Source organism: Eulemur rufifrons, chromosome 27, assembly GCF_041146395.1.
Source record: "Eulemur rufifrons isolate Redbay chromosome 27, OSU_ERuf_1, whole genome shotgun sequence".
Classification (NCBI taxonomy): Eukaryota; Metazoa; Chordata; class Mammalia; order Primates; family Lemuridae; genus Eulemur; species Eulemur rufifrons.
Genome location: NC_091009.1, coordinates 7,904,789 through 7,928,286, shown reverse-complemented (window position 1 = coordinate 7,928,286; position 23,498 = coordinate 7,904,789). Strand labels below are relative to the sequence as shown.

The following is a 23,498-nucleotide window of genomic DNA, read 5'->3' as shown; positions in this document are numbered from 1 at the left end:
GAAGATTGGCATAAAATGCCATGAGATTCCTGGTTAAAAGTAAAAGAGAAATACAGGTTATGAAGCCATAAAAAAACTGCATAAATTTAAAAGAAAAGTATAACATCTTGCACTAGAGCATTTTAGCCCATGAATGCAATTTTTTAAATGCTTAAACATATACACATGTTTAAGATAAGTGTATTAAAATTAGAGCCTTCCTCAGACTTTCTGAAAATTAAAGAGCAAAGGAAAACAAATTGATCTTTTAGGCAGATGAAAGACCTAATAATATAATGATAATCATATTATTAAATATATATTTTTTAAACGTATATGCCATAATGTATATATTAATTTAACCTCAGGTGAACAATAGTTGTCTTGTAAACATATGAAAATGAACTTTAGAAAACAAATTTTCAAATGGAATTTATTTCAGTTATGCCACAACTCAGAGAAATGTCACATTTATTCAATTATTTGTTACTAAGAAGTTTAACTGTTTTGACCAAGGAAAAGTTAACAACAAAATGAAAAAATCCGAGAATAGCATGATTTAAAGAATGCCAATTTGTAACCCCGGGGACAGGTGTTTGCACACTAATTGTAATGTTCCTGCTGTCCCGTTACCTCCAGCTCGAAGATCAGTCAGAAAGAGAAACTCAGCATCATCTGTGACAGTCAGACAGTGGAACGAAAAATGCCAGTGAAGTGAGTTGCTGTTTAAAGCTATTTTTACCCCAGAAGATGTACAAATGAAACACTTGAGTCTTCGTTAGTCTAGATGTTTTGTTTCCTTCATTTATGATATATATGCTAATTGTCTTTCCTTCTGATTTATTTTTTCTCCTTTCTCTACTGATTGCTTCTTTTGTAAAATGTCAATAAGTTGTGTCTTTCTTGTGCAATTAATTCTTTATGTGCTAATGCAAGATTATAAAGTGGAAAAAGACCACTGAGCTCTCTTTATGTGATGTTTTTCAAAATTATGAAGTGAGTTAGAGACATAACGTATATATGATCCTTGCAAAAATTATCTTCACAATATTTATGGAAAAATTTTTCCATGGATATTAAATGCTGGGTAAGGAAGCAGCTGTCACTTCCTGGAGCACATGGACTCCTTGCTTGAATTTTCCATTCTCCAGCACACTGCTAATTGAGTGTGAACAGCTAAGTTGTTGGATTCCACATTTTTTAATGCAGTACAACTGGTTCTAGCTGGCTCAATTAGCAAGATAACTGGTAGCTTTCACGCAGTTCCCATCTGGCCTGGCTCTTCTCCGGACATATAATATGGGGACTGCTGGCCTTGATGGCACCCGATTAATGAAGAAAACAGAAAGGAAATCAGCCAAAACCCCATGAAATACTAAGTGCAATTTTGGCTCCAATTCACAGCGAATTTTCATGGCAAATCATATCCGCACAAAAAGTTATTCTGATTATGCATCACAACTTTACAGGAAATAAACATACACACAAATGAGAAGAGCCAGATAAAACCTCTGTTAAAGTTTTCACTAAAATCCAAATTAAAGATAAAAAAAGAAACAAGGGAGTGTTTATTTCAGGTAACACGTGGCAAGTAGAGCGAACCAAGCCAGTACACTTAAATCAGCCACTCTCTTTTTCCCCAATATTTATTCAATAGATTACTTTCTTCATATTTATATAATTGCATCATTAAAACAAAAAAAACCTACTTCTAATTCACATCTAACATAAGCAATGACCTATTATTATTTGATAATGCATGAGCCTTAAGAGTCTCTGTCTTACACAAACTTTCTACTGAGAAGCGAGTTACCACAATTTAACTATTATTTCAAGGAAATATTTGTGCAAAGTGTGATAAAAGTCTATTGCAGAAAAATCACCTTCCAGATAGTTATTATAAATGTTCCAAACCATGAAAAAATTACAAGCATACATGCATTAAGTCATCCATTTTGGGAAGGAGTGTGAAAAGGATTTGGGTTACGAGCAGATATACCTGTGTTTCAGTTCTCACTCTGCTCACTACTGTCTGTGGGGTATCGCACTAGCTATTAACATCTCTGAGCCCCTTTACTCACTGATAATACAGGAATCAAACAGATTGTTATTTTCAAGAGTAAATAACTACATGACATGCGTTGGTACACATTGTATGCATTCAATACACGGTTGTGCATTTTAGTGCTGTTATAAATATTGTCTTTCAGTTTACTCATAAATACCAATAATTTGCTCTTCCACAGAATTACAAATATGCAAAGAAACCATTTGCATTTTTTACAAATTTAAATGGCAACAAACAAGCATTATTCCTTATAATAGTTACATTTCACTTAACTTCTGAAAAGTAAATGCTGCCTTACCTCCAACCCTTTAAGCATATCTGATAGTCAAAACTGAACCTTCTGGGTGAGAATTAGGTTAGAAAATTGTGAGCAGAGGGCATTCCAGGCATTATCACACACCAGCAGGGATAATTCTTCAGAGAGTTGAAGGGTAATTTTCTCTCTTTACAACAATGTCAGCATTTTGCAGACCTTAATTAATACTAGAATATCCTAGTACCTCTAATTCTATTATCTAAAATATTCCATATCTATATCTATACAATATCTGTAATATTTTAGTATCTCTCTATAATTTGAAACATTAGGACTGTTTCTTTTATCCTTGGTTATACATGATCTCCCAGATTTTGCTTTCTTTATGTTTTTATGGTTTTCCTACATTGATGAGGAAAATAAGAATGGCTGCCATTTATTTGAACACCCATTCTACAAATATGCCTCTATATTCAAAGAGCTCTTCATGGAATAGTCCTTTTGCTTTTGACTTAATGAAAATCTGGCTCTCCCTAAAGGACATGACTAGCTAGCCCTTTCCATACTCTTTTAGCACTGTAATCTACCAGCATCTTAAAAGCCTCTGTCCCTCTTCCATTGAAGGCTTTAATATCTGCCATTATTTGGCGTTAATTGATGATTTGTTAACATGTTCAGTAAATATTTCTCTGACCAGACACACCGTTCTCAGTGCTAGAAAATAACATTCAGTCCTGCTATCAGAGAACTCCCGTACTAATGGGGATGCAGGCCTCCATCCGTGAATGAATTTGCCTGGTTTCTATTTCTCGGAGTTTTTCCTGGGTGACTGCTCCCCATTCAAAGTGGGTGTTCTGTGAGCCCAGGCTCTTCTCTACCTCTGCATTAGCATATGTTCCACAGGGACTAAGGAAATTTAATTTGAATATCCTGCTAACCACCAAATTCCAGTCTACAAATAGAAATATTTTTTAAACATGGGCATTTTACATGACCATATGTTAATTTTAGAATTCCTACAAGACCTAGTATTTGAGTTTTATGAAATTCAACATAAGCTTATTCAAATAACAGATTATACTGCACAAAAGCTTTTCAACGTAAAATCAAACCTAGGATCGGTCCCATCCTCCATTTATGAAAGTTAGAAACTGAACAACAACCCAGATCTTTGAAAATGTCCCTTTGAATAAAGAACCATCATTTCAAAATGGTTTCCACCATTAACCGGTGTCCCCGAGATTTAGTAAGTAAAGGGAGAAAAGAAAGTCAGTTGCTCACAACTGGGGAAGGAAATTTACATTGAAAATGTGTGTAATGGAAGATAGCAAAGTGAATTCCCAGTCACATAACCCCTGCATGTGTCCTCAGTGAGAATAACCGTCACCATCCGAGGATACAATGACAGCCACAACAACAGAAGGAAGCAAAATCGACCATAAGAAAAATTTAAAAAACTGTGGCAAATTACAGGAAGTAATAGAATATGAAAGTATAGGGATCACTTCACAGTAGCGTATTTAAGATTAGTCACTTTGATGTGCAAATGCAAAATTTTATAAGCATTACTAGATATGAGATTCTCTCTATTTTATTATTGATCGTTTAAATAGAAACCTTAAATCGGACCTTCTCTCTCCATAAAGAAGTCATTTGCACATCACAGCAGCATAATCCAACATGCTTTTTTCTGGGCAGCAGATGCTTTCTATGGATGGGGGCTTCTTTGCTCAGGACCTTTGTCTGTTAAGAGGAATGATGCATGATATATTTGTATCTCAGAAAGTTTATATCTTAAACTTGATTTACTATTTCTACATCACATCCCCGAAAGTATACCTTCTTCAGAAGACTTAAGTCTGTAAATTTTTTGACTGCTTTGGAAAAGATATTACTCTGTCCTGACAGATTCCTAGATTTAAATAAATCAGCCCAGATCTAGAAGTATATCAGTCTAAGGAGAAATAAAGGCTGCCTCAGAGTGGGGTAAAGACTTCAAGAAATACTATGAACAAACGTTTTCAACATCATCCCATGTTAGAAATCCTTCAAACTTTTAAAATATTTTGAGATGCAAAATTTTGAAATAGATAATTGTTATATTATGAAAATTTAGAAAATAGTAACCATCACCATTGGTGTCACAAGCTTTTCAGGAATAGAGTAATGCCCCATAAATTGACAATTAATATGCTCATAGTCGAGAAGAAATTCACTACTCCTCCACAGGACTAATCTCTCTCTTGTACCTTTATTAGAATTTAAGAACTTGAAAATATTATTAACACTGTCAGCGAGATTAATAAATAATTTGCTGGTGTCAAATACGTCCCACTTCATGTTGCCATAGTTATAATCTGTGGAGTAGCGTTATGCAATGTTTTGACCTTTTGCTGTTTAATTAATGATACAAAGCTCATTTGAACAATGTAATTCACAATGCAAATATTACTACTGGTTATGGAAGAAAAAGATCACAATGCTATTGTCAAGGGTAGATGTTGTTTCTACAGGTCACCAACCACAGAGACAATGGCATGGTCTGAAAATATGGACACACTTTTAGCCAATGAAGGTAAGATCCAACTAATAATAAGTTTAAAATATAATAATTAAATGTAAATAATTAAATCCTGAAAGTCACTAATACATTATAAAATATAAGTTTGAGCATTGTTTGAAGTATAAGATTCCTAACAGTCATAAATTTATAAAGGCCTAAAGTCTGAATGGAATTAGGTTGGGCCTAAAAAAAGATGTTTGTAGAAATTCCATACATTAAAACAAAAGAAAAATTCTAAAAAGCAAGTGATAAGTTTTCTATTTCCTTAAGTCACTATAATTTGATATTTATCATGACTGCTTTTGATACAAGTTGAAAGAAACATACAAAATGTTGAAAAAGTTGGAAATTTAAATAAATCACTTGTTTTACATGTCATGTAGTTTAAAATAAAATGTATTTTAAGGTCTTATTTCAACTGAGTTATTCTCATTTTTAGTGAATACCAAACATATTTAAATGTATATGTTTGTATATTAATGTATAATGTATTTATATTTAATAGAATGGTTCAATAATGTAGTTTTGGCCAATTATAAATAAAATATTTTAGTCTTTGATGCAAAATAGTTATATACAAAATACTAACTTTCAAAGGTATCTAGAACTTCTGTTTGTATTATAAACAATCTGCTTTGCAGTGGTTTCGTCTCATTCAAGGTCAGCAAAGTGACACAATAGAGACATATACAGAAAATGTTTGCAATGTATTGTAAAATTGTTTGTGCAAATCAAATGGCATTTCCATTTTAAATTCTTAAAGTAAATAAAATGATATTAGAACAGTTTAAAACATGATAAAACTGAGTAAATTCTTCACAGCTGTTTATGTATAAAATTTGATTGAATTAAATGAATTCAGTTACTCTAAACTTATTATTCTTAAATGACTAGTTTCTAAAGCATAAACAAAATAATCCCCATAACTCCCAGAATCCAGCTAAAGCCACATATTAAAGGAATCAAAAATATGAAATTGCATTTTTGTAAAGTGTTTGTTTCTTTTTTCTTTAATTATAATCCATGAGCAGACCAGGTTTGCTACGAGCCTTATCAAATTATTTCTGTGGGTGTAACTTGGAAGGAGGGAGAGCTGCACAGTGGAACCACAGGGGAGGGGCAGGAGGGTGCTCAGATGAAGGCAAATTCTTTCATCTACGTACCCCCCTGGGATTTTATATTTCACATATATTCATATATTTTATGTAAAGTATAAAATATTTCATAAAATAGAAAAGTCATAGATTCATCTGAACAACTGTTGGGTTTTGCTTTTTATAATACCAGAGAAATAGCAATAGTTTGCATGCTTTCTACTGCTTTAAACAGCTAAATGGCTCGCCAAATCACCTAATTGTTTCTGTCGCTTTGAGAATATACTTTGCATGTACTGAGCATAGGCATTAGCATAGTTTTCCCTGCCAGTTGCTGACTTGTCCCATTTAATACCCCCTGTGGGGTCCAACCAGTAGCTGTTCCGTCCTGTGGAGAGTGCCCTCAGATAATGATTTTAATTGCATGTAGCATATTACTGCAAAATCATTTGGCACTTTTTGAACATTCAAGCCGTATGTATATAATAGAAGAGTAGGTCAATAAAAGACAGTATCCAAGACAGAGATAACCAGCCCCAGTTTTAGTTGTTTAAATTGTTTATTTTGTCCAATTGTGTCTTAAACCAAGCTCTGAGCAGAGGAAAGCAGACATTAATTGTTACTTGAGAGCAGCCCTTCATTAAAACTGGAGAGCAAGGGAAATAATAATTGTTTTTTGATCTCTAACTTCTCTTTCTCTCTGGGATGCCTGGAGATAGTCCTCAGAGGGAGAAGCTTCATAGGCCTTGATGACACACATATAAAATATTGTCAGGCATGAATCTATGATATTCTTTCAGTGTTATTAAAGCATACTTTATTCTCTCCATAAAATACATTTTAGAATAGATTCTGTTTAGAACTCTCAAATTCATCATTGTCTGGAGTGAATTCAGGAAAAATTTTAATTGAATATTACTAAGAGGATTTTTGTAGCCTAAATTTATGTCACAGAAGCTTCTTGGATGTATTTTTAAATATAAGAAACATGTAGTTAATTGAATTTTTATATAGTGCTCACATATTAATGACATCCGCACTCTCCAATCTTTCTACTGAGAATTTTAATTGGTACCTGATAACCTTTTGCAATGCCTTGTTATTTTAACTTTATTTCATATAATTTTTTTTAAAAAATTGTTAAACCTATTTTTAGTCCAGTGTTTTTAGACATTTTAATTCTGCTCCAGAAAGCCCTTTTCTATTTTGTCACACTAAATTTCACTTTTGCTTTCTACCTGCAGCAACCTATAAACAACTGACTTAGGCCCCTTTTCATTAACTTTTCACTTGTATTTTCTTTTTCTCTAGTCGATTTTTCCTACCCCCTGATTCCCTATAAACTCACTTTTCCCCTACTTTGGAACTCTCTCAGCCTACAGGAAAGGAGGCGCTGCTCTGAGTACATGCAAAGGTGGAGGAGAACACCACCACCGTTTTGGAAGGCAAATTCCTCTGAGTGCAAAAGCACTGATGTATTTTGCCTCCTCAGAGAGATACACAGGCTTACCTACAAACAGATATCACCAGCAGAAGGGTGCAGACTGTGAAATTGAATAACATGACCTCAGCATACTGGTTTAGTTTGGTCCACAGACGGAACCGGATAATGATCTTTCTAGCCTAATATCTAACTAGAGGCACACTCTCAGCCACACTCAGCCTTAGAACAGTCAGCAACAATTGCTTTCTCAAATGACCTCTGGGAATCCTGAAGACGAATATTTCAGGGCACATTTTGATGAAGAGAGAAGAGAAGGAAGGGTCTAAACAGGTAGTCACAAACTCAAATATCTATAGGAGCAAAGAATAAAGGTGTAAATTTGGCTGAAAGAAGGTAAGGGGGAGAGTGAGACCTTTAGGAATCATAAATCGCAAACCCTTCCTGTGGTTATTAAATTTTTAAAACTGCGTATCATAGTCAAGCCAAAGAAAGTGAGCCTGCAAGTCAGTGGGTCCATTTGCAGTCCCTGGGCTGAAGTTTCTGAGGAAGCACATGCTCAGGAGAATAGCTCGGAGCAGGAGGAAAACACCATGAACCACCAGGGAGAATGGGAGGCATCAGTATTTTGCTGAAAGCAACATTGGGTAGAATCCCACTTATTTGCCTGTGGAATTAAAACTTTGTGTCACCACATAAAGGGGAGAGGCATTCACACCAAATATCTTGCCAGTTACTTTCTTGGTTTAGAGATTGGAGGTGGCCAGTGCATTCACCTAAAACTAACAAATGCCTGCCCTTCCTCCATGACTTTAAGCCCAAACCAACCCAATTTAATCCTTAGCATCAAGTTTTGTTTCCTCAACAACTCACAGCAACAAAGATATTCTTACTCTGAAGTTAGCATAACATCATTCACTTGACCTGAACTCAATGCAATAGGTCTAAAAAGCAAAGTCCATGGACTTTCCTATGCAGTAACTGCTATCAGGTTCTTCTCCTGAACATAACTCCTAGACTTCTCAGATCTAGGAAGAAGAAAGTACAGGTTTTCTTTGTTAATGGAACTGATTGTAGAAATATAGAGATAAATATTTTAAGTTTTTGATTACTGATCCAAAATAAGGTTTTCTAAAGCTACAAACTGAAACATACAAATGTTATATTTAGGGGAGGATAAATATTTGTCACTGAATCCTTAATAAATACTCATCCTATACAATATACTCATGTTGGTAGTGTTACTGCTCTGTATGATACGACACAAAAGTTGTTATTATATATTTTATAGAGGGTCTAGATGCTTTTCGAACATTTCTAAAATCCGAGTTTAGTGAAGAAAATGTTGAGTTCTGGCTTGCCTGTGAAGACTTCAAGAAAACAGAAAATGCAGAAAAAATTGCTTCCAAAGCCAAGATGATTTACTCTGAATTCATTGAAGCTGATGCCCCTAAAGAGGTGAGTGAACCACTTCAGAATAGTGAAGACCCATCCGCAGCCGGTCTGCTCTCAGTTAGAAGGCGTTACATTTATATGCAGGGTAATGAAATCGTCACTGTGTGCTCAGATAGAAATGTCAGTATGTGCCAACAGAAATTCCTTAACATAGTCCTCTTGTCTGTCATTGATTCAAAAATATTTGTCAGCACCTACCGTGGGAGAGATATGACCACTATTTCTGTCTCCTTGACATAATATTCAGGATCTTGAAAACCAGTGTCTAATATCTCAAATTAAATGGATCTAATGTCAACCCAACAGAAATTCTCCTTAAAAAATGTTGTTGAATTTCCAGAGCAGTTTGTTTGTTTGTTGTTTTTTTTTGTGTGTTTTTTTTTTTTTTTTTTTTTTCTCTTTGTAAACCATGGAGTAAGACAAGGTCAATGGGGGATAGAATTCTTGAATATTTTTTTAAAAAATAATATGTGTGGAGGAAAAAACACCTGCTAACCACTAGTACAAATTATTCATTTTTAATACTTTAGAGGTCTACTTTATGGCATGTAACAATGTCTTACTTTCCAAAAGGGAGTTTTGCTTACCTTCATTTCTTTGATGATGAAAATGAGCCAAAGATATGAGGAATTTTATCAGGTGATTAGAACCCACCTGCACTGCTTTAAAACCATGGAACTAGACAGGGCCTTAGGGAGAAACCTGCAGTGACTCTGATAAGAGCCCCCCAAAAGTGTTTTATGTGGGGAACATCTCATTGATATTTGGTTTAACTTCCAGAATCAAAACCATGATCATCTCCACATACTCTTAATTTTCACTGTAAAGTTTAAGCAATTTATATTTTAAAACTGCTTTGGATTCCTTGCTGAATATATCATATAAGGGATGAGTTTTAATGTATAAGTAGCAAGGAAACAGGAAGCTCCATTAAACTACCACTACCAAAACTAAACTACCAGTACCTGCCATCTTTCCTGCAGAGGTGAAATATTGATATCCTTATGGGTGACAGTTAATGTTAATATATGTTCTGTTCCCAAATGAGGATTCATGGTATGAGAAGGATAGTTGTACTAACAGGGACAAAGGATAGACTAGATGAAATGCAAACACTTTCAGAAAATCTAGGACAAAAAGTTACCATATGCATAGTTCAAGTTTTAGATGGACATTAATTACTGCAGCATATATTAGTCTAGTATAACATTAATAGACACATAAACTATTGAAGCAGGACCTGAAATTCATAGGAAGAAACAAAAGAACTTTAACTCTTGTAAAGCTATTTCACCATTTATTTCCAAGTCACCATCTAAGAATCAATAAATTCTGGAAAATTGAAAATGTAGTACGTAAGGTTTGCACAGTTGATTCATGTACCATTCTCCAAAAGAATTTGAAATTAACCCAAAAGACATCCTACTTAATGTTACATTAGTTGGAAAGCAAGATTTTTTTTCTTTCTTTATGAATCCATCTAATTAAAAGTGGTTGCTTTAGGATAACATTCTCAAGCATTGTTTATGAAAATTCTTCTAATAAGAAATGTGATTTTTTGATTATAGCTGAATTCAAAGTATAGCATAAATTATCAATTTTGACAAAATAGTTTTATTTATTTTCCTAAGCTTTTCTTCCTAATTAAATTTATATAGTAATAATTTAACTAAATAGTATAGTTATTATTTTAGGATATAAATTTTTACAGCTTTTTATAATTTGCCCATCTAATTACTGTTGACTAAATAAAATATAATTAAATTTATGACTGATTTTCAAGTAATAAATTATACTATCCCTTACAGTGTCTCTAAAATTTCAATTATCAGATATGACAAAATTAATTGAAAACAAGAAGTATAAACATATATACGTGTATATGTATATTTGAAATAGTTATTTTCTTTCCTATTATTTACTGTTAATTGTTTCCAATTCAAATTATTAAAAGGCATTTGCCTGTTATATTTTATACCATTTGCAGTCTTTAAAGTATTTCTCTAAAGCCTGTCAGTTATATGTTATATATAATACTGCCATTATTATGTTTATTCATTAAATTGATTTTTTGAGTTTCTGTCCACACAGTGAAGTCACAAAGTGGCAGCAGAGATTGACATGTAATAAAACCAGTCAAATACACGATAGGCGATATGATAATAAAACCACATTTAAAGTTCATTATTAGCACGGTGGAAAAGAGTGATTAAATCTACCTGGAGAGTTCAGGGTTTGATTTGCAGAGTGGTTCGCACATGAAAAAGGTAGGTGGTGAAAAATAAGCCATATTTTGTGAAGAAATCAAATGAAGAAAGAATATTTCAGACTTGAGAGCACATTGATATAGCACTGATGTATAAAGCTCCCTAGCATTTTCCGGAAATTGCAAGCATTTTGATATTGCTAATGTGAGCAGAGGAGTGGAGGATGATGTTGAATAGGTAGGCAGCAGTGGAGATAAAGAAATGATGGGAAGTATTCTAGATTTACCTAGTAGGCAGACTTGACAAGACTGGGTGATATATTTGATATGTAGGTTGGAAAATATAATGATTTTCACAAGTAGAAAATTAATCCAAGAATGAGATTCATATGAGAATAGCCTCCATTTTTCTATATTCCATTGTAGTTATATAACTGACTCTTACAAAGAATCTAAATTATAACCAGTTTCCTTCATAGGAAATCCTAAAATAAAAAACAATGACAAGGTCATGTTATCCAGACATCTATTAAATCCCATTTGCTTTCTTTTCAACCTCTTGTGTCTTTATTTTCTCATCTATAAAATTTCTAGCATGACTTAATAATTTTAATTGATCCAACTAGACGACATACAATTAGACTATATTAAACTTACTAAATGATTCCTGTCTGTAAATGGACATTACCAATGGCTGTCAGTTTCCTGTCCTAATACGCAAAGACTACACATGAAAATTGAAATTTCAGGGCTCTATGAGAGAGGATAATAATTTCAGCTCGATTGTATGCCCTCTCCTTTATAGTATTACCTTCTATCTGTTCCTAAAGTAATAAAGAGTTAATATGATACAGCAGAAAATCTAAAGTTTGGAAATTCCTAGACTTGGATTCAAATCCTGGCCCCTCACTTGTGTAATCTTGTAGGAAACTATTTAATCTCTCTGTGCCTCAGTTTATTCATCTAAAAAAGCACAATAATACATCTACATAGTTCAAATGAGAATGATAAATGAGATACTATTTGTAGGGTTTTGTAAAAACTACAGGACAGTTTTTAAGAAATTTTAATTCCTTTCTTTAAACAAGTCACTATAAGTGCTGTTCAATCTGCCTGAAAACAACCATTAGCTAACTTTTAAGAATATTTGAAACCAAGCAACTTTAAAAGGCTTAATAAAAGTGCAAATGCTAGCACATATCAAAACGTATTAACAAATCACCAGATTCAGATAAAAAAGGGCTACTCATTAAAGTTGGACCTAGATGGGTTGAGGAGAAAATACTGCAGGAAAAAAAGATAGTATGGCCCAGGTATTTTGACTAAGTGACTTGAAAATGAGAAAATTATTAGACAAGCTATATATTCTTTAATTTGAACCATTTTATAATATTTGAAATTTTTAAATAAAATAAGATTGCTTGGCTTTGAGAAAAATGTTTATCTTAGAAAATTGTTAAATAATATTTTCATATTCAGCTAAGAACTTGGAATATTTTAAATATTTATATTAAAATTATATCATTATTCCTTTATGTCGAAAAGAGAGATGGTCATAAGAGGATGGAAAACATCATGAAACAGAAATTTTTTTATGTTTATTTTCATCTGTGAAATTAGAAAATAGTGTCAAATTATAACAACAGTGTAATGCTTAAAAAGCATATAAATTCAACTTATATTATCACCAATCCAGAAACAAATGCATTTGTAGTTTCCTAAGTCAAAAAATAATACAAAATGTTTAATTCTTAAATTTATTTATTAAATAGGAGGACACCATAACTCATAAAACAAAGAAGAAATTATACTCAGGAAGGAGACTATATCTTAATAGGTCTGTGCAGGACACTTTTAAATATTTTTGTTTGGTTTCTTTTAATGTAGTACGATGTTATTTATTGATTCGCATTTAATTTCACATCAGTATTAATAAATGGCTTTTATTCTGTACCTACTGTTTACCTCCATGTAAGATAAAATCCCTCTGTGGACAGGAAGCTCAGGTTAGGCAGGAAAACAGATAATAAACACGTAAGTATAACACAGTGTGGTGTTGTACTAGGCAGCTCTCAGTAAGGAAACATTAAGAAAATAAAATAAAAAGAAATCATGATGTGGTTCAAAAGAGATTTTCATTCTAGTCATATTAAAAATAAAGTTTATACAACTAGGAAAAAATGGAAAGCAACAAATGATTAAGTGCAAAAAAAAAGGCTGAAATGGTTTGTATTATATCTGGAAGGATATAATGATTGAACAGTAGCAGTGAGAGAGCCTTTCTTTTAAATAAGGTTAGTTTTAAACTGAGTCTTGAGGAAAGAAATAGATATATGAATTTTTGGTAGAAAGAAGCCCATAAATATAGGCATCTAGAAGCATTTCTTCTCTTACTGTAATGCCAATTTGTATTTTCCATTTTATACTAATATTTTTTTTTACATTTTTAAATGCCACTTTCTCAATGTGTTGGTCTTAAGTCTTATTTCTGCCCTACAAGTCATTAACTAGCCAATAGTGGCCCCAACTATAGAATCATCTCTAGATATAATGAGTTTGCTTATTTATTCATTTTCTAAGTTTTTGTTCATTAATCAATAGTTAAATGTCTACTATCTACTAATCATTATATTGGTGCAGATAAGAAAAAAAGAGTCATGGTCCCTGAATAGATAAAGCTAACTATCTTGGTGGGAAACTCCAGTTAAAAAAATAGTTACAATAAACTCTGATCCGTGTTGTGATAGGGAAATACAGGGTGAGGTGGTAGCACGCAACAGAAAAATCCGGGTCTAGAGGATCTGGGTATATGTATCTCAAAAGAAGTAATTAGTAGGTTTTGAACAGAAATTTGAGAACAGAGGGAAACAAGAAAAGATGGAAAGAGGGAAGGAAGGGGAAGGAAGTGGAAGAATAGCCAAGCAAAAGCCTGGCCAGGGCCTAGAAGGCCAGCCCAGCAGTGAATAAAACCCAGTACTCTGTATCTTGGGGTGTAAATTGAGGCAACTGTACTTTCTTGATCCCAGGGATTTCCACATTTTTAATTATTCCATCTTAAAATAAGAAGATCTCTTTAAAAAGAAGAGAGAGAACACAGAAAGAGGGAGGGAGGGAAAGCAGAGCTGAAGAAGCTGTGAGCGAGGACTGCCTGCACAGAGCTTTCGTGGGCACCGGGCACGGTCTCATCTGCTCACCATGCTGTCCATTTCAGGCCGGCATCGCAATCATCCACACTTGCCAGATGAAAAATGAACTAAACCTTATAGATAAAGGGGTGAGCCCTGCAGTCATTAAGATCCATGGGAGGGAGGTCTTCAGCCTACGCTTTCAGGTTTCAAATGTCTTTCCCTCCATCTACTACTTATTTTAAGTGTTTATGACATAGCCCATGAACCTTGATGTTTATGCTAAAGGCAGAAGCATAAAGTCATCTAGTCAGATACAATCTATCTTCCTTTCTATCAAAAGCTTTGTTTCTCTTCTTGTATTCTTTCTAATTTGTATAACTTCTTAGACAAAGAAGCCCAGATTCAAATATGGGATTAGGAAGAAAAAAATGTCATGAGAGTTTCTTCTAATAATCTGTAGTATAATTCTGTCCATCAAAAAATGATTTCTACATTTCAACTCAAAAGCAAAGAATTTAGGTGTTCCTTTAACTTTCTTATGTCCCGGTGCCGCTTGGATTGGCTGGAGATTAGCAAGCTGCAGTTGGTGAAGGAAACCAGTCGATCCCACCCCCTTTCAGCTGCTCCAGCGTCCCTGTCGCTTTTGTGCCTCTATTATTAGTGAACTGCACATGTTAGGATTTTATATGTGTCATCTTTCTATCATCACAGAAATTGGAGAGGCATCTTGTTTCTGTTCAATTCTGACTTTGCTTTGACTACTTGTCCAATTAATCAGGATTGTTTTAAATTCTATTTTTTGATGTCTCTTGCCCAGTTTGAGGTGTCAGCATGACCTCCCAAACTGCGTCATTATTTTTGCCTCCAACGCCAATGACAACAAAAGGATACAGTCTTGTTCAGGAATGGATTCCTTCTAGATGTAACAAATAACTTTTCTCAGTTTTAATGGCCACCTTCGAGGATACATTTTAGGATATTCATTCGCCTTTAATGATACCAAAAATGAAGCAATACTTGAAGTGTTAGTGGTGATTAAATAGAATTATGTAACCAAAAACATGATTATAGATGGTTTTGAGTTGAGTAGTGATTTTTAAGCTCTGCTGTGAATGAGGTCTAAGATGCCGGGCTCCTCTTCTGCAAGGCGTGTTACTCAGACAGGCACACGCCCTTTGCATAATGACAATCTCCAGCTACACTGCACATTCCAAATGCGGAAAGGCTGCCTGATTTGAATGTGAGAGCACAGTTGAAACTTTTCATTCAAATTATGTAAAAATATATAAAGCACAGTTTAGGGTCACAACAGAGCCAACAGGTACACTTTAAAATGTATTCTTCCTGCTAAAATAAATTGTTGAGAACTGAAAAAAAAAAATAAGACTGCTGGTATGGAAAAAAAGAATTTGGCCTGCATAACTTTCAGTTAACAAAATCACATGAGTATTAAAATATCCTGGATCATTATAATAAAATTGTTTTTAAACAACTACCAAAAACATCATTCAGAAAGCAGTCATTGTAATGCAATGGATTGTTGTCAATGTCAGTGTGTCAAGACCTTTTCAAAATTGACAGGACTTAAAAGCCTCTAAACGGTTGTGATGACATCTCAGCTGTCATTTCATAAGAACCACAATCCTGTGTCTCATTTTTCTGAAATTGACAGGATAGTTGTCTCAGATAGCTTAGGTAATGTATGACTTTTGGAAAAAATAAGCAAACAAAATATTATGTTTCCCAAAGTCTTTGAAACTAACGAGTATCCATACAACCAAAATACAGGTAACCATATCAGTAAATAATATAGACATAACCCTGTTTATTTCATTAATTGATGTAACATTTAGCCCATGCTCTAGACCTACTATTATAGTTTGAGCTGCTCAGCAAAGTCTAGGCTTCTCTGTACCCCCCAAGCAGCTCAGGAATGCCTTAGCTCATGCAATCAGAAAGTACTTGTTGTTAGAGGTTCACCTCTTGACAGGTTCCAACCTTCAATATACTTCAAGCTTAATATCTCTTCTGTATTATTGTTGAGTTCCAAATTCACCCAGGTATCTCCTGGCAGAGTCCAACCAAAAATCACATTTGTGATGAGTGCAAAGTTGTGGGTGCAGTTCACAGACATGGCCCCAGGAGTGACTCTATTAAAGTAATTTTTATGTGTGTGTGTGTGTGTGTGTGTGTGTGTACATATATATATATTACTGTTACTAAAATTTCAAGGGAGTTGAGAAGAAGAGAGAAAGCACTTTTGATAGCCAATTCCTATACGTCACCAGAATTGACTGCTAAGGAGCATTTAACAAAATTTATCGCTCCCTCTTAATGGAAACATCTTCGATTGGCTTCTAGGACTGGATTTCCTCTTCCCTTACTGACTGCTCTTTAACAATTTCTTTTTGCTACCCATGCACAGATGAGGGGAGACGCTCCTTATTTATTTTCTGCTTATGCTCTGTCTCCCGATGATCTCTGCCACTCCTGTGGCTTTAAAAGGGCATTTCAAACTGAACAAATTCAAGTCTGAGTCCTGAATTTTGCTCAAAACTTTCTTCTACCAAAGTCCTCTCTATCTCAATTAATAACAACACTGTTCTTCCATTATTTCTGGCTAAAGAATTTGTAATCAACCCTTGATTCTTCTCTTTCTCTTATACCCCATATCTAATCCATCAGCACTTTCTGTCACACTTACTTTGAATATTTCTAAAATCCAGCCATTCTTAAATATTATCTCCCTTGCCCAAGGTTATCACTATTAATATTTAGTAACAAGTTCCATCAATTCTGCTTTCTAAATAGCTGTAAAGTCCATGCACTTCCCTTCATTCCCTGAAACACTATCCAACCCAATCCACTGTATGTTGTCCGCCTGACCTTCTGGTTTCCTGGTTTTTCCTCCCCTTATCCACACCTGATTATTACAACACATGGGAACTAATGATACCTTTGTTTTCAAATATGTATTTACATTAGTCCCTTACTGAAAATTCTCCTCGTTGCCCTCAGAATAAGTAATAAATTTCTAAACAAGACCTACAGCATCCTACTGATCTGGCTCCTCCATGCCTCTCCCAAGTGCCTTTCTTCCTCTCAGAGCCACTGGACTTCTCTCAGTTTACCCTCTCACGGGCAAATCCCTCTTTAGTATTTCATATTCACAATAAAACGTCAAAAATCAGCTTTCAATTTCATTTCTTTCATAGTCTTTTTTCCAGAATGCATAATTTTTTAATTTTATAGCTTTTTCAAAATCTGTTTCTTGATTGACTTTTTACCTTAATCATCTTTATATCTTCAAATCTTAAAACAGTTCCTAAGCACCTATTCAATAAATATTCCAAATAAATAAATTCAAAAAGTTACTATAAATAAAATAGTTTTTCACATATATGTCAGCCTTTTTTGCCCAAATGATATTATCCGTCTTGTAGTCATGTGGGTGTGTGACATTTAGCATAAAGTAGCCATATGAAGACTTAGCACATCAGTACTAATAGTCAATAAAAATAACTTATTATTTACGGGTAAAATAATCATCTTGAAATATCCTTATGATTATTTTAGAGTTGATGTTATTGCTCAAAACATTTTGCTACGGGAGACGACAGAGTCACCGAGGAGAAAAGCCTAGAAAGAAAAGGTTTGGGGCAGAATTCAGGGACTGTATATCTGCTGCGCTCGTATTTTTTGAGGGACTTGTGGAGAATAAGGAATTAGTAAAAGAAATAGGGAAAAGATAGTAAATAAAAGACAGGTTAATTCCACATCATGAACTATTGAATTACTTTTATAGTGACAAATCTTCTTTCTCTCATAATCACATTGAATACTTAACAGAAGCTTTTGTATCCAAATCTGTTTAAGCAAGAAATCAAATTTCTTAAGATTTTTAAATCAAAATTACATATAATCACAAGGAAATTATAGTGGCTTTCCTTCTGTGGTCAAGGAAGGCTTCTCAGAGGATATTTAACTTAAGGTAAATCATAATGGAGGAAGAAAATCTGTACAAGATACGATTGTGGGAGCAGGAGGGATTTTAGATGATGAAACAGCATAAATAAAAGCTTTAGGTGAAAGATTCGCTTTGGGAACAAAAGTAGACCAGCTTTATGGGTACCACTAAAGACAAGCAGAAGTTGATTTTGAAACAACATATTAAAATCAGGTAGAAGTAATCTCAAATGCAAGGGTAAGACGTTTAAATTTTGTTATAAAAAATAATGGGTTTTCAGCTGAATGTTCATATGATAAAAAGATATTTTGGTGAAATTGAATTAGTAATACTGTTCACAGTGTTTAGATGGGAAAGAAGGGCAAGAAGACGTATCAGATAAGTGATAAATTTAATAGCTTAGGGAAGAGGTTAGTTACAAAAGCCTAAGCCAGAAAAGTAAGAGTGAGAATCAAAAAGACCATTGTGAAATTACAAAAATAAAAGGCAGAATTAGACACACACACACGCACACACATGCACACACACTAGATAACAGATCAGAGAAAAAAGAGGTGTCAAAGACGATTCCTATGTTTCTAGCTTGAACAACTTGTAGGAGAATAATGACATTTATATAAACATGTGGGTGTGGTGTTTTGTCACTGAATTGCCAAGACACATCTTCATGAGCCACTGATTATCTCCTGGGAGCGGCAGATCTGCTCACCACTCAGCTATCAATAGCTGATGTTGGCAGTTCCTTGGGAGGAAAACAGGCAAATCAGAAAAATTAAAAGAATAAGTTAGAAGGACAAGCATAATATATTTCAATAATATTAATTATCATTATTATGTTGAAATGGAATAGTTCTTTCTAAAATTTAAACATGATTTTGAACAAATATAAAACCATTTTTTTCACTTGATTTATGAAACACATTTATTGAGTCCTTACATTGTGCAAGGCATAGCGAAGGATGAATAAAGTGTAAATATCATCTAAGCAACACAAAATCTTTTGAGACATCGGAAAAGAAAAGAAAATCCACAAATAAACTTTACTTGTTAGATGTTATTTGAATTAAGCCTTAAGGACAAAAAGACTTGTGAAATACCTAGTGAAAAAGAGTGACTTTCAGTTAGACTGGGATATTATGAGAAAATGTTCAGAAGTGAGAAAAGACAAATAATTTGAGGGGAATTGTCTACCATAGTGGGAATACAGGGCACACATACAAGAGAAGAAACGTGTAGGTTGGTGCCACCATTGTAAAGGCCATGAATGCCAAAATCTGGGATCTGAATTTTTTATTTTTAATTGTTATGGTACATAATAGTTGGACTTTTTAAATAGGAAATGGGGAACTATTACAGGTGTTCAATTCTGATAATGATAATAATAATATTAAGCCAGTGGTGTGCGGCAGGCACACATTGGCCCTACTGTCAGTAAAAACTCCTCTGTTGAGTCCCAAAATAGATTAAATTGCTATACTTCCTATCAGGCGAATATAAAGTTAAATCACAGATGATGCTGTTAAAGAATCAGAAATATAGTTACACGCAGAAACAGGCAGTATATATTTTCATATCCACACAAGATAGCTTTATGAAACAGGCTATAGCAGGTATTTAAGAACCACCATAAGATCTTGACAATAGCCACTATTCGTCAATTCCCACTGTGAGGCAGGCACTATGCTAGGTTCATTATATAAGTTATCAAGCCACTTCCCTGCTCAAAACCCTTCCATATCTTCCTATTGCTTCTGGCATAAAAATAAGAACTCCTGCCCCCAGCACACAAGCTCTGCAAGACCTGCCCTGGCTCTCCTCTTCCAGCTTCATCACAGGACTTCTTGCTCATGCTCTACCCTCCAGCCGTTCAGACGTAGTGGCTCTGCATAACTAACCATTGTTTCCTTGCACCACGGCCTTGCATTGGTTGCTTATTCTGCCAGAAATGTTTTTCCCCAGATTCTTAGGGAACTGGCTTCTTCTTATCCTTCAACTTTAAATCTAAAATAATATTATTTATTGAATTGTTAGTTGTCTTTTCCCAAATATTAGCAACATTTGGCACATAATAGACACTCATAAATATTTGTGAAATCAATAAATGTATGGATCATCTCACTTTAATTCTTACTAAATTCTTTAATTCTGAGTCAAATATTGTTAGAGCAATAGCTGAAAGATGAGGAATCGGAAGCTCATAATATTTCACCCAAGGTTATCAATGTCATTAGGGTTCAAGTACAGACTTGAAAATGACCCCAAAGTCTGTCCACTGCCCTGCGCCATCTTCCTATATGTTGAGGAGGCAGTAAGTTCCAGGTTTTGAGGCTTTTGAGGAAGTTTGGCCCTTTATCTGGAACTGATGAGGCGCCTAAGAAGGTAATCAAAGAAATAAACATGCAGATGTATTCTGGGATTAATGAGCAGCTGAAATCCCTACAGAAAGAAAATATCTGTGAACAAGTCATGCCCTTTTCCTGACTCCTTTCAAATTGATTTTTTTCTTTCTTCTTTTCTTCTTCCTAGAATAATAACATTAAAATGGTTTGATATAACCTATTTAATCCTCAGAACACTTTAAGATCGGTGCCATTACTATTCTCTCTTACATCACGGAGATTGAAGATGAAAAGGAAATTATAGAAATTGCTTCATTCATACAAACAGCAAATAAGTAGCTGAGGAAGGATTTGATTGCAGGCCTGTCTGCCTACTGTTTCACCTTGACTTCATGCAGCATAAATTGGCATTTATAGTCTTTCTTTTACCAGACTCCAAAATTCTAACATTTTTACCATCTCCTATATTTTGCCAAGAGATGTTTTCATTCTATTCAACAAATGTTTATTGATTGCCTATTATAAGGCAGGTATTCTGCCAAGTGCCAGAAAATAGAGTGATGAGTAAGACAGACACAGTAACTGCCTTTGGTGAGCATTTAATTTTAAGATACACTTATCTCTTGAACTTCATGAATACTTTCCATTTAGATTAGATATCTTGGATATAAAATTTTCTGCTTTCTTAGAATATATTCTAGAATATGTGTAGAGTTGGGCAAGTATCTCCACCAGAAGGTTTGGGGCATTTTACACATTTTCAGGTGAATGGTGTGTTCCAATACACTGGATCTCTGGTAGACCTGACTAGGGACATCTATGTATGGTGGCAGTAAGGAAATGAGGAGCCTTCATATAGATACATATTCTTCATGAGAGACAGGGATCAGTGAAAATTGGGTATTTTTTTGGTCCATTTTCTGAAACAAAAAGAAATTCAAATTAGAAAGAAAAGCAATGTTGTGGAGAACAAGGAAAATAGAAAGAATGGGAATGGGTTGGCACCTTCCAGCCTAGTAAATTCTAGTTGTGGTTCTGCCTATGGAAAGCACATTTTAGGTATTCAAGTCAGAAGACTAGGGGAAAACAGAGGAAGGTGGGAAAAGTAGTTTAAAGTATCTTGTTTTACCTCTGTTCCCAGTCAATGCCACCCCTGTGAAGCTAGGAAAAATAATTAAACCAATTGTGTGTTCTGCATTCCAGAAAATGAATGCAGTATTCTTCTTCTATTTTGCATCAGATTAGCTTTGTGCTTGGAAAAAAAAATCAAACAATATGTGTATTTACCATCTGTATAAACCATGTATTCTTTGATTGAACTAATCCAATAACATGCAACCTTATTTTCCACAGATTAACATTGACTTCGGTACCAGGGACCTCATCTCAAAGAACATTGCTGAACCAACTCTCAAATGCTTTGATGAGGCTCAGAAATTAATCTATAGTCTTATGGCCAAGGATTCTTTTCCTCGATTTCTAAAGTCAGAGATTTACAAGCAATTGGTAAATAGCCAACAGGTTGGAAATCATAAAAAATGGCTCCCTTTCTTGTGAAGAAGGTAAATGATAAAATAATTAATTGCTGTCCTTCAGACTAAAATATTTTAAACAGACAAACACAATATAATTTTTAAGGTATAGAAAACATTTTTTACTCTAACAGAAGAATAATTTTTTATATATCAAGCCTGAATTTCTAAGTCATTTGTGTAGAATTTATTCACTTTATAAGGTACTTAAAAATCTTTTACTGGAGGAGTACAAAGGAAGTTTATAGAGATGTAATACACTCTTAAACCATAAGTAGATATTCTTATAACATTATTCATTAAGGAACTATATATCTTCATATTGCAGGATGGAAGATTTTTTTAGCATTGTATACATAATTTTAAAGACAATTCTTTATTCAAAACCTCACTTATGTAAAAATAGAAATTCTAAACCAAAATACAACCCTTAATTTAGTGCATTCAACTGTTTCTTTTCAACTATTTCCAACTATTTCTAATCGTTAGTGGTTATCTAAACGGCTATGACTCTCACATTAATTAAAAAGAAAAATTGCAGGAATGTATGCATATTTATATGTATGTCTGATGGACCAAAATTTTTCAAAATATATCACTTGGTTCAATTCAATGACCTCACATAGACTTATGTATGAAAAGGGCCTTGAGGGTGAAGAATATTGATTGTCTTATATTAATAGTAATATAAACGAAAGAGGAAGACTAAGGTGCATGAATAAGTCTTTATCTGATGAACTCTATAGCAGTAATTGTCCCATAAAATAAAAAATGTTGCAACATTATCTACTCAATTTTGAAGTATCTATTCACTCTTCAGCACTGGAACTTGTTTATAAACTCATAAATTTTGTAAATGTATTATTTTCAAATGTGTTTAAATTTGTCTCTTTCTATATATATATAAATGTTCTGTAATAAGTATGAATAATTTCATGTCAATATGAGAAGCTATAAAGATTCAATATATCTTCCATGTTTTCATTTTATTTGCACAGATTTATTTATCTGTATTGACATTTCTATTTTGAGATTAAACATTAAAAAATGAAGGAAAAAGTAGCATGGCTTATTTTATGTTTCTACAACCTACTCATTTGATAGACAAAATTTTGTCTCCTTTCTGTCGTGAAGAATAAACATTTAAACATATGCAAATGGAATATTCCCTGTACATTTGCAAATTCTTTAAAGGAAGGCATAAATACAAATTGGTTGTGAAGTATTCAGTGTGCCTTAAGGTGCACTTAGTGGAAAACAGCTATAGACTTTTCAACATTTATTCTGGAGGTTCCAACCTTAATTTACTCTCTGTTTAAATGGGAAATTTAAAAATGACTCCCAGAGATGAAATAGACTTTTGAGGATAGAAGGCACCTTAGAATTTAAACCACATACCCCCTTTTAGACATGGGGAAAAAATGAAATCTCAGTTGTTTCCTGAGGTCACAGAGCTGGTAGGTGGCTGAG

General features: G+C 33.9%; 1 protein-coding gene across 1 annotated transcript; it reads left to right on the top strand.

Annotated features, from left to right (window-relative positions):
• The first annotated feature begins 682 nt into the window (after positions 1-682).
• Positions 683-22,053, top strand: RGS21 (regulator of G protein signaling 21). The gene is made up of 4 exons (XM_069459745.1): positions 683-693; positions 4,802-4,878; positions 8,693-8,859; positions 21,850-22,053. The coding sequence occupies exons 1-4, from the start codon at positions 683-685 to the stop codon at positions 22,051-22,053; spliced, it is 459 nt and encodes a 152-aa protein (XP_069315846.1).
• The last annotated feature ends 1,445 nt before the right edge of the window (positions 22,054-23,498 follow it).

What these genes read in the sequence shown, in the direction of transcription:
- RGS21 (XM_069459745.1), top strand. An exon ending in CACACTTTTAGCCAATGAAG is followed by an intron (nt 4,879 to 8,692) that starts GTAAGATCCAAC and finishes TATATTTTATAG; the next exon opens with AGGGTCTAGATGCTTTTCGA. An exon ending in AAGCTGATGCCCCTAAAGAG is followed by an intron (nt 8,860 to 21,849) that starts GTGAGTGAACCA and finishes TATTTTCCACAG; the next exon opens with ATTAACATTGACTTCGGTAC.